The sequence below is a fragment of the Bufo bufo genome, chromosome 2 (assembly GCF_905171765.1).
Source record: "Bufo bufo chromosome 2, aBufBuf1.1, whole genome shotgun sequence".
In the NCBI taxonomy this organism is placed as follows: Eukaryota; Metazoa; Chordata; class Amphibia; order Anura; family Bufonidae; genus Bufo; species Bufo bufo.
In genome coordinates, this window is record NC_053390.1 from 507,021,813 (window position 1) to 507,034,607 (window position 12,795).

Here is a 12,795-nt window from a genome sequence, read left to right on the forward strand (position 1 = left end):
CGTATGAATTTTACGGATCCACTGATAGATGGATCGGATCCGCAAAACACTTACGGACGTCTGAACGGAGCCTTACAGGGGAGTGATCAATGACGGAGGTGATCACCCCATATAGACTCCCTGATCACCCCCCGGTCATTGATAACCCCCTGTAAGGCTCCATTCAGAGGTCCGTATGAATTTTACGGATCCACTGATAGATGGATCGGATCCGCAAAAAACTTACGGACGTCTGAATGGAGCCTTACAGGGGAGTGATCAATGACTGTGGTGATCACCCCATATAGACTCCCTGATCACCCCCCTGTCATTGATCACCCCCCTGTAAGGCTGCATTTAGACGTCCGTATGAATTTTACGGATCCACTGATACATGGATCGGATCCGCAAAACACATACGGACATCTGAATGGAGCCTTACAGGGGGTGATCACCCCATATAGACTCCCTGTTCACCCCCTGTCATTGATCACCCCCCCTGTCAGGCTGCATTCAGATGTCCGTATGATTTTTACGGATCCACTGATACATGGATCGGATGCGCAAAACACATACGGACATCTGAATGGAGCCTTATAGGGGGGTGATCAATGACAGGGGGGTGATCACCCCATATAGACTCCCTGATCACCCCCCTGTCATTGATCACCCCCCTGTCAGGCTGCATTCAGATGTCCGTATGATTTTTACAAATCCACTGATACATGGATCGGATCCGCAAAACACGGACATCTGAATGGAGCCTTATAGGGGGGTGATCAATGACAGGGGGGGTGATCAATGACAGGGGGGTGATCACCCCATATAGACCCCCCTGTCATTGATCACCCCCCTGTCATTGATCACCCCCCTGTAAGGCTCCATTCAGACATTTTTTTGGCCCAAGTTAGCGGAAATTTTATTTTTTTTTCTTACAAAGTCTCATATTCCACTAACTTGTGTCAAAAAATAAAATCTCACATGAAGTCACCCTACCCCTCACGGAATCCAAATGCGTAAAATTATTTTAGACATTTATATTCCAGACTTCTTCTCACGCTTTAGGGCCCCTAGAATGCCAGGGCAGTATAAATACCCCACATGTGACCCCATTTCGGAAAGAAGACACCCCAAGGTATTCCGTGAGGGGCATATTGAGTCCATGAAAGATTGAAATTTTTGTCCCAAGTTAGCGGAAAGGGAGACTTTGTGAGAAAAAAATAAAAAATATCAATTTCCGCTAACTTGTGCCAAAAAAAATAAATTTCTATAAACTCGCCATGCCCCTCATTGAATACCTTGGGGTGTCTTCTTTCCAAAATGGGGTCACATGTGGGGTATTTATACTGCCCTAGCATTTTAGGGGCCCCAAAGCGTGAGAAGAAGTCTGGTATCCAAATGTCTAAAAATGCCCTCCTAAAAGGAATTTGGGCACCTTTGCGCATCTAGGCTGCTAAAAAGTATCACACATATGGTATCGCCGTACTCAGGAGAAGTTGGGGAATGTGTTTTGGGGTGTCATTTTACATATACCCATGCTGGGTGAGAGAAATATCTTGGTCAAATGCCAACTTTGTATAAAAAAAAAATGGGAAAAGTTGTCTTTTGCCAAGATATTTCTCTCACCCAGCATGGGTATATGTAAAATGACACCCCAAAACACATTCCCCAACTTCTCCTGAATACGGAGATACAACATGTGTGACACTTTTTTGCAGCCTAGGTGGGCAAAGGGGCCCACATTCCAAAGAGCAACTTTAGGATTTCTCAGGTCATTTACCTACTTACCACACATTAGGGCCCCTGGAAAATGCCAGGGCAGTATAACTACCCCACAAGTGACCCCATTTTGGAAAGAAGACACCCCAAGGTATTCCGTGAGGGGCATGGCGAGTTCCTAGAATTTTTTATTTTTTGTCACAAGTTAGTGGAAAATGATGATTTTTTTTTTTATTTTTTTTTTCTTACAAAGTCTCATATTCCACAAACTTGTGACAAAAAATAAAAACTTCCATGAACTCACTATGCCCATCAGCGAATACCTTGGGGTGTCTTCTTTCCAAAATGGGGTCACTTGTGGGGTAGTTATACTGCCCTGGCATTCTAGGGGCCCAAATGTGTGGTAAGGAGTTTGAAATCAAATTCTGTAAAAAATGCCCGGTGAAATCCGAAAGGTGCTCTTTGGAATGTGGGCCCCTTTGCCCACCTAGGCTGCAAAAAAGTGCCACACATGTGGTATCTCCGTATTCAGGAGAAGTTGGGGAATGTGTTTTGGGGTGTCATTTTACATATACCCACGCTGGGTGAGAGAAATATCTTGGCAAAAGATAACTTTTCCCATTTTTTTATACAAAGTTGTCTTTTGCCAAGATATTTCTCTCACCCAGCATGGGTATATGTAAAATGACACCCCAAAACACATTCCCCAACTTCTCCTGAATACGGAGATACCACATGTGTGACACTTTTTTGCAGCCTAGGTGGGCAAAGGGGCCCACATTCCAAAGAGCACCTTTCGGATTTCACCAGCCATTTTTTACAGAATTTGATTTCAAACTCCTTACCACACATTTGGGCCCCTAGAATGCCAGGGCAGTATAACTACCCCACAAGTGACCCCATTTTGGAAAGAAGACACCCCAAGGTATTCGCTGATGGGCATAGTGAGTTCATGGAAGTTTTTATTTTTTGTCACAAGTTAGTGGAATATGAGACTTTGTAAGAAAAAAAAAATAAATCATCATTTTCCGCTAACTTGTGACAAAAAATAAAAAGTTCTATGAACTCACTATGCCCATCAGCGAATACCTTAGGGTGTCTACTTTCCGAAATGGGGTCATTTGTGGAGTGTTTGTACTGTCTGGGCATTGTAGAACCTCAGGAAACATGACAGGTGCTCAGAAAGTCAGAGCTGCTTCAAAAAGCGGAAATTCACATTTTTGTACCATAGTTTGTAAACGCTGTAACTTTTACCCAAACCATTTTTTTTTTACCCAAACATTTTTTTTTTATCAAAGACATGTAGAACAATAAATTTAGAGCAAAATTTATATATGGATCTCGTTTTTTTTGCAAAATTTTACAACTGAAAGTGAAAAATTTCTATTTTTTGCAAAAAAATCGTTAAATTTCGATTAGTACCAAAAAATGTAAAAATGTCAGCAGCAATGAAATACCACCAAATGAAAGCTCTATTAGTGAGAAGAAAAGGAGGTAAAATTCATTTGGGTGGTAAGTTGCATGACCGAGCAATAAACGGTGAAAGTAGTGTAGGTCAGAAGTGTAAAAAGTGGCCTGGTCTTTCAGGGTGTTTAAGCTATGGGGGCTGAAGTGGTTAAGTAGACAATGCTTTACTTCATGCCACTCATACAGATTACTATTTAACATACCGTAAGTGGGCTCTGTTATATATACAGGAATGGAATAATTCAGCCACACAAGGGTCTGTCTGTCCTTATGGAGTGTAACGTCAACAGTGTTATCCACAGGATACCTGATAAATGTATGATCACTAAGGGGGCCACTGCTGGGATTCGGGAAATGGTGTCCAGGCCCCATCCCCCGTTCCTTTCTACTGTATAACAGCAGTGAGGTGGAGTTTGAATGGAGTGATGGTCATACATGCTTATTACCACCCCATTCAATGTCCTTTAGTTAGACAGCGACAGAGCTGTACATCAAATGGAACTGGGGGGGGGGGGGCAATAAAGAGGAAGGGCTGGGGCAAGGGACACCCATACTAGTGATCGGTGGTGGTCCCAACAAACATTTATCACCTGACCTGTAGATACATGCTTTTGTGGGCTATTCCCTTTTAGCATTTGCTTAGATAACATTTTTTGCTGATTGTTTTTTTAGGTATCCTTGGTCACTATCACCATATTGAAGTAAATCAGCATTCAGCGCTAACTGTTCTGGATGCAGGACTGCCAGAATATTTAGGATGTAGCTGAACTGATTATGTATACATGCATATGATGTACTAAATGTACTCTCACATAATGAGATACCTCCTGTCACATAAAATCACTACAATTAATGTTCTTATCATATGAAGCAATATAAACTATCCACATGCTATTATAGTAAGGCTACTTTCACACTCGCGTCCATGACTGATCTGTTCAGATAATACAACCGTCTGCATCCGTTCAGAACGGATCCGTTTGTATTATCTGTTAGGGCTCTTTCACACTTGCGTTCTTGTCTTCCGGCATAGAGTTCCGTCGTCGGGGCTCTATGCCGGAAGAATCCTGATCAGGATTATCCTAATGCATTCTGAATGGAGAGAAATCCGTTCAGGATGCATCAGGATGTCTTCAGTTCCGGAACGGAACGTTTTTTGGCCGGAGAAAATACCGCAGCATGCTGCGCTTTTTGCTCCGGCCAAAAATCCGGAACACTTGCCGCAAGGCCGGATCCGGAATTAATGCCCATTGAAAGGCATTGATCCGGATCCGGCCTTAAGCTAAACGTCGTTTCGGCGCATTGCCGGAGCCGACATTTAGCTTTTTCTGAATGGTTACCATGGCTGCCGGGACGCTAAAGTCCTGGCAGCCATGGTAAAGTGTAGTGGGGAGCGGGGAGCAGTATACTTACCGTCCGTGCGGCTCCCCGGGCGCTCCAGAGTGACGTCAGGGCGCCCCAAGCGCATGGATCATGTGATCACATGGATCACGTCATCCATGCGCATGGGGCGCTCTGACGTCATTCTGGAGCGCCCCGGGAGCCGCACGGACTGTAAGTATACTGCTCCCCCGCTCCCCACTACTACTATGGCAACCAGGACTTTAATAGCGTCCTGGGTGCCATAGTAACACTGAACGCATTTTGAAGACGGTTCCGTCTTCAAATGCTTTCAGTACACTTGCGTTTTTCCGGATCCGGAGTGTAATTCCGGCAAGTGGAGTACACGCCGGATCCGGACAACGCAAGTGTGAAAGAGCCCTAACATAGCCAAAACTGATCCGTCTTGAACACCATTGAAAGTCAATGGAGGACGGATCCATTTTCCATTGTGCCAGATTGTGTCAGATTGTGTCAGTGAAAACGGATCCGTCCCCATTGACTTACATTGTGTCAGAACAGATCCGTTTGGCTCAGTCTCGTCAGACGGACACCAAAACGTTGCAGGCAGCATTTTGGTGGCCACCTCCAGAGCAGAACGGAGGCACACTGATGCATTCTGAGCGGATCCTTTTCCATTCAGAATGCATTAGGGCAAAACTGATCCGTTTTGGTCCGCTTGTGAGAGCCCTGAACGGATCTCACACACGGAAACCAAAACGCGAGTGTGAAAGTAGCCGAAGCCATGAGTGATTTTTAGAAATGCATTTGTTGCACTATCCTCAATCTCCTTTATTTGCCAGACTACTACTGAATCTTGCAACACTACTTCTTATTTGGACTCCAGTAGCTTATCTAATGGAATTTGTCCTTTGAGGTGATAAGTATATATGAACACTTCTTTGCACACCCCTCAGTCCCTGGATTTTAATCTAATCAAATCAATATCTACATGAAGTTAACATATGCAACCTGAGTCCATTTGGTACTATTGGGTCTGTGAGTCATTATATTGTGAGTACCACTGGGAATACGAAGAACTGTTTGCCATATAGCACAGTAAAATCTGGTATATAATTAAAGAGGTTGGTCCATCAGGGACACTGATGGTGTATCTCTACAATATGCAATCAATGTCAGATAGGAGCGGGTCGCACGTGGGACCCACACTTATCTCCCACATCTGGGCCTGTGAAGCAAACAGAGCAGCTGCGCATGCGCAGCCACCCTCCATTCACCGCTATAGGACTTGTGAAAATAGCTGAGCACTTGCTCAGCTATTTGCGGCAGTCCCATGGTGTCAATAAATGGAGTGCACGCCATGCATGCACAGTGTGCTCTCCTTCACTTCGGGGGCCCTGTTCTGGAGATAGCAGCGGGTCTCAGAGGTGGGACCCGCACCTATCTGACCTTGATGGTATATCCTAACGATAAGCCATCAATGTCCCAAATGGGCCAAACTCCTTTAGGAAAAGCACTATTTATTACTGATCATAAATTCCACTTGGATATGTTCAACATTTTGAAAATACCACCAGATAAAAAAAAAAGATGGGTAACTATAGCAAACAATATAATACAGTACCTCAGCATACTGTTCTAGCAGTAAGGCTGCATTCTCATACTTCCTCTGTTCCACCAGTTTGCCTGGAAAGGAGACAAATAAACATATGTATAACAGCAGCAGGTCATGTCAGCAGCCATGTGCACGCATACTATTCCGCCACTCACCTGAAACGCTCCTAGCCAAAGCAGCCAGTCTGTCCTTGGAGTACTGTAATTGGAAAGCTATGGATAAAACATGCTGCCAGCTGCTACATGCAACAAAAGCATCAAGAGCCTTCTCAAGACTGCCGCAGCGGGCAAAGATGAGACCAGCTTGTTCATGGTGTTGTCTTGAAAGCAAATGGTCTCCATAAGCATCATTAATAGCCTGAAAAACAACAAATTACATTGTGTACTAGAAAGCAACCACTGACCAGTTCATAAAATATGAATTAAATTGGATCTGTCACCTGAACGCGCTAGTAGGCAGCAAATAACAGGGACAGATCTGCTCTCCTGTTAGTGCCGTTTGGCTAGGAGGAGCAATCATAGAATACGGGGGACACAAGGAGGTTGGCTGCTGTCAGCTAATAAAAATGAAGGAATATTTTCTACAACACTATGCTTACTCACTTTATATTCACCAGATCCAACCGGATGAAGTTTCAGGGCTTCAGTGTAGAGATTTTGATCTTTAACCAAGTTTAAGAACTCTATGAAATGCTCCGGCCCTGTGGTAACAAGAGGATTGCAAATGATACAGGTATATTCATGCTAGATTGGTAGTAGTCATAACTAACAAACATTGCGGAAGCCCTAGACCAGCTTATAACTGGTGCAACACCAGCTGTCAGAATCCATGACAAAAGTGGAGCACGAAGACGTCACATGGACCATATGCTGCAGAAATTACCACCATGCTATCATAATACCAACCATAGTGCTAGCCACAGACCCCTCAATTTCCTCTACTGCACACTGCAGGTCAGCATTAGATTTATCTTCACACGCACTTGCCTTTAAAGAGGTTGACCGAGATTTTGATAAATAGCCTATCCTCGGGATAGGTCATCAATATCAGATCGGGATCCGACCCCTGGCACCCCCACCGATCAGTTGTGTGAACAGACATCAGTGCTCCGGTGATTGCTGGAGCCTCTTCCTAGGCCAATGAAGTCACGTTCATTAGTCACATGGACGGGAGCAGCTCGGTACCATTCAAGCTGCAATATCAAGCATAGCCGCTATACAATGGACAGTAGTGCTTGGTAAGCTGCAGCACTCAATGGAGCACCGAAGTCCCTTCAAACAGCGATCTGCTGCCCAGAAACAATGCAACTGAATGAGGACGAGCGATAGCAATAGCGATCAGTCATCCTCATACATGTAAATCCAGAGCTTCACTTCCACTTAACAAGTGGCTGACTGGATGGGCCGACAAGCAGCAGATTGTCGGGAAAGAAATGTCTGCTACTCGTCAGCCCAGGTGATCTGTACAGACCAAGAAGTCTATTATTAGGCTTAGTGACTAGTGCAAAAACGGCAGGATTTAATTTTTTATATAGATATTGATATAGAAATTTCAAAATAAAAAAATAAAAAAAATCTTAAAAAGTTAAGCGGATACGCTAGTAAACAGAAAAAACGTATAGAAAAGTATTACTTGATGCACCATAGACTATAATTGGGCAAACGTAGTTCAAAAGTGCATACTTTTAACTGTTTGTCACGGTTTAAGTTTCTATACGTTTTTTGGCTTGACTGAATAATGTAGCATACCACGCTTTTCTGTCCTGCAAAAAAAAAAACTGATCGCTGCATTGCAGTGAATAAAAGACAAATGGAAACATTAAATATGGTATACATCCTTCCATTAAAAGTATCCTTTTTTCAGATAATGCATTCTAATTTTCTAACCTTTATTTAAAAAAAGAAAAAAGTTTCACAAAAAAAGTATGCTTTTTTTTGTTAAAAAAAATAAACTGACACAAAGGTATTGAAACTTATGCACATCCGTCAAGTATATACGTTAAAAAAATGATATATAACCACAAAAGTGCAGACGCTTGTATACTTTTGTTACTGTATGTTCAAACATATCCACTTGATGGCCTTAACATAAAAACATGACTTCATTTTCTGACGACACATTCCTTTAACCCCTTTAGCCATCGTGACATAACCGTACATATGTGAATGTGAGTGAATGTATGGAGTGGGCTTCTGCAGTGAGCCCATTCCATACGTGCCAGGTGCCACGTGTATAATACAGCAGGCATCCGGCCACAATGACTGAGAATGGTCATCACGCCAAACCTGTCAATTAACCGTTCAGATGCCACTATCAAAAGCGACTGCGGCATTTGTGAGGTTAGACAGAGGGAGGGGGCAGTGAAATTGCGGGGCTTCGATCAGTTAACACAACAGCCTGGACGCTGCTGAGGCTTCCCAGAAGAGTCATAGTAACCTCCCTGCTAAGCTGTGCAGGAGGCACAGGTCAGCAGGGGCGTGTCAAAATCCCATTCACCCTGGTTCTAGCCCCCTAAGGGCTAAAAGTTATTGTTAAAAAAAGTAAAAAATTATTTCAAATGACCCCACTTTCTCAATATTACACAAAGCAAAATATGTAAAAAAATAAAATAAAATAAAAAAATACACAGGTATGACCGCATCTGAAAATGTCTCAACTATTAAAATATAAAAATTATTTTCCTGCGCAGTGTACACTATAACGGAAAAAAAACGCAATTTGCCATTTTCTTGGTCACCTTATTCTTCCAAAAAAATGTAAACAGTGATCAAAAAGTTGTATGCACCCCAAAAAAATTGTACTAATAACAACTGCAGTTCGTTCCGCAAAAAACAAGCCTTCAAACAGCTCTTCGGACAGAAAAAGTTATGGCTGTCAGAAAATGGGGATGCAAAGAAAATTTTGATTTTTTTTCAAAAGGTTTTTATTTAAAAATAAATAAATAAATACTAAAACAAAAAAACAATACAAATTTGGTACCATCGTAATCGTATTCAGCTGCAGAATAAGGATGTCATGTCATTTTTAGCGCAAATTGAACGGAGTAATAGCAAAACCCTTTAGGAATTGTTGTTTTTATTTTTTTTTTCATTTTACCCCACAAATAATTTTTTCCCCCATTTGCCAATACAAGACATGGTAAATTAAATAGTGCTATTAAAAATTTAATCTTGTCCTGCAAGAAGTAAGTCCCCATATGGCTATATGAATGAAAAAAAAAAAAAAAAAAAAAAAAAAAAAAAAGTTATGGCTATTGGAATGTGGGGAGGAAAAAACTAAATTGCAAATAGAACATGGCCCTGGCACTTAAGGGGTTAAAGACATTGCTCCATTTTTTAAATCCAACGTGTCTGTTCTTAAGACAGAAAGTCATACTTCACAAAATAGTTAGTTAATGTATTTTTCGGCTCAATAAGATGCACTGCCATTTTTCCCCATTGCATGTGTACGTTGCAGGTTGTGATGCAGACAGACAGTGGTCTGCGATGTATCTGTGTCATGTACATCACACGCTTTTAGTGACCCTGACCTGTCATCTGCGCGCCGGGCGGGAAAATCATGGTTGAAGGAGCTGGGCGAGTCCGCTGCTGGAGGGTGACAGTTTCAGCGACTTTCCGTCAGTGCCCTGGGTGCCTGCTCTGCCTAAGCATGCCTCCCCACGAGCTTGCTCACCTACGACTGCTTAGGTACTAGTGTAAAGTATCCCCAAGTAAAGTGTTCCCCATAACAATGTGTCATTTGTAGATTCCCCCCCCCCCCCAGTGTGTCAGCAGGAGATCCCCCCCATAACAAAGGGTCATCTGCAGATCACCCCATAACAACAGATCCGTCCATAACAATGGGTCATCTGTAGATCCCCCCATAACAATATGTCAACGGCAGATCCACTCATGACAGTGTTCCATACACTGATATTTTCAGCTACAGCACGCCAATAACTATGAAGGATACAGAGCTGACAGTTTTCATTACTCTATTTTGTTGCAAAAAAATACCTGCTGCATAGATTTTGAAAGATGACAATGCAGAAAAGGCTATTATAACATTCCTTTGTTTACTTACCGTAAAATCCCTCTCTCTTCCATTCATTGGGAGCACACAGGACAGACCAAAGTATAGCTGCTGCCACTAGGAGGCGGACACCAAGTCTAAAAGTTTTCACTCCTCCCACAGGACTAAGCTAAATCAGCATGTTCCAAAGCAGTAGGAGAGGAAATAGAAGTCAAATAACAGAGAAACCAGAACAACATCAACCGAAAACTGACAAACCACAGTTAAACCACTCAACAAAGTACTACTCAGGGTGGGAGCTGTGTACCCCAATGAATGGAAATGGATTGTACGGTAAACAAAACTAAATTTTTCTCATCCATGTCATTGATGGACACATGATAGACCATGCAACGTCCCAAAGCAGTCCGTTGTGACCCACAGTAGCATCAGCGGATGCATAGATATGCACCCAATAGAGGCTTGGTGGTTTACCACCTAAGATGCCCCCATGTTGGAGTGAGCAGTAGCCCGGAAAGGGGCTGCCCTGCCCTGAAAGCCTCCGAAATGGCAAGACTAATCCAACGGGAGATGGTGGATTTAGACACAGCCAGACTCTTCCTGTCTATGAAGAGTGAATCTGACCTTCTAAATGTGGATGTGACCGAAAGATAAATGTGGACAGCTTTCACCACATCCAGGGCATGAGGATCTAATCCTTGGTCTGAGTTGGAGCTAAACAAAACAAGTGCAGAACAATATTCTTGTTAATGTGGAAAATTCGGTAGAGAAGAGGGAATCGAATGAAGGATCCTGATGGGGCAACAAGGGGGATTTAGAAGACAAAGCCACCAGTTTCAAAACTCTATGAACAGAGGTGACCGTAACAGGAGAGCAACCTTGAAAAAGAGAGAACATAAGTAGATGTCCTGCAGAGGATACCTTGTGAAGGCAGGCGGACTATTCCATCGTAGCTTTGCTGATACAGGTGAAGACCAAGTGGAGAGCTGACTCAACAGGTTTGAGGGACAATTTGGAAAAGGACTCTTGCTTCCTATCCTTTTGGTCAGAGAAGGAAGCTGCATCCTCCATGGGCAGTGTGGTAAATTTAGCCAGGCGGGAAACAGGAGGGTCCAAAATACTGGGTGCGGCCCACTTTTTAACAAGGCCCTCAGTAGTGAACATCCAAGCGTTTGGGCATGGCAAACAGACGGAATTTTGGGCCATGCCGAAAGTATGTTATTATACTCAGGAAATGTATTCAGGCCCATCTTGAACTCATTCCGTGATTTCACCATCACAACCAGTTCTGGCAAACAGTTCCATAGTCTCACTGCTCTTACAGTAAACAATCCTCTTCTATGCTGATGGAGTAACCTTCTTTCCTCTTGACATAGAAGATATCCTTTGAGCAATTCAGGAATGAGTTTGCCCTCCCCCATACAGCCTTTTATCAATTTTTGTTACAACACGCATTCCAGGCTCAGGCAAAGTCTATGTCGCTTACATGCACAACAGTTCCACTGTTACAACAGATTCTCACAAGTGACTCCTCGAGTGGACTAATATCATCCATATATAGGAATTTATTTGTTAAATTTGTGCAGCATGATCCCTTGGTGGTCAAACAAAAATGGGAGAGAGAGGTAGGTTATATTTCCCTTGGTGGTCAAAAAAAAATGGGAGAGGGAGGTTGGTTCTATTTCAGAGGATCAATGGAAAGCAGTACTGGCACTGACACCTCAGTCATCACTGTGAAAGGGTCAGAGTATGTCCCAATTATTTCTTATTCACCGGGTATATCGGACTCCATCCTTTCTATTCAAGATGCTTCCTGCCCTAGATGTTGGGAGAGTCCTGCATCCCTGATGCATATGTTCAGGGAATGTACTTATGAATTTGTGGACAGGTGTGTTAACCTGTATTAAAGAAATAGCAAAATGTGGTCCTGCCTAGTCTGAGGACGTGTGTGCTGGGAATATTGGACATTAAAAAACGAAATTCACGCTTGAGAGTGCAGCGTCTGCTCTTCCAGGCCAGGAAATAAATTGCTAAATACTGGCTTAGACACCAGCCTCCATCTGTGGCTGAATTTTGAACAGAATGGCTGAAATCCTCCGCCTGGAAAAAGGTGTATATATTAAAAGGCAATGCTTGGCCAAGTTTACCAAAATATGGGACAAATGGGAAGTATATAGGACCGCTGCGACATAGCTTGGTTTATAGTTTCAAAAGAACTAGATGATCTACTAGTTGAAGAAATAACTAAAATGACAATGAAAGGAGAAGTTATCATTATGGGAGATTTCAATCTTCCAGATATAAACTGGAAAACCAAAATAGCAAGTTCTACCAGGAGTACAGATATTCTAAATTCCCTACTGGGGTTATCTCTACAACAAGTGGTTGAGGAGCCAACCCGGAGGGAGGCCATTTTGGATTTGGTATTCACAAACGGGGATTCGGTATATGATGTCATTGTAGGCGAAACCTTGGGATCTAGTGATCACCAGTCAGTGTGGTTTAATATAAGAACTGTGAAAGAGTCCCACCACACAAAAACAAAAGTTTTAGATTTTAGAAAAACAGACTTTTCAAAAATGAAATTAGTCATAAATGAGTCCTTATCAGACTGGAACGGATTACATGGAGTCCAGGAGAAATGGGACTACTTAAAAGGTGCA

The 12,795-nt window shown here is 42.8% G+C and overlaps 1 protein-coding gene across 3 annotated transcripts in view; it reads right to left on the minus strand.

Moving 5' to 3' along the window:
• ELP1 (elongator acetyltransferase complex subunit 1) overlaps positions 1–12,795 on the minus strand; it is a 119,135-nt gene that overhangs the window by 22,329 nt on the left and 84,011 nt on the right. For all 3 annotated transcript variants that reach the window (XM_040417844.1, XM_040417843.1, XM_040417845.1), the window contains 3 exons: positions 6,724–6,821; positions 6,277–6,478; positions 6,131–6,192 (listed from right to left, as the gene is read on the minus strand). In XM_040417844.1, the coding sequence (XP_040273778.1) occupies positions 6,131–6,192; positions 6,277–6,478; positions 6,724–6,821 (362 nt within the window). The remainder of the gene's footprint in view (positions 1–6,130; positions 6,193–6,276; positions 6,479–6,723; positions 6,822–12,795) is intronic.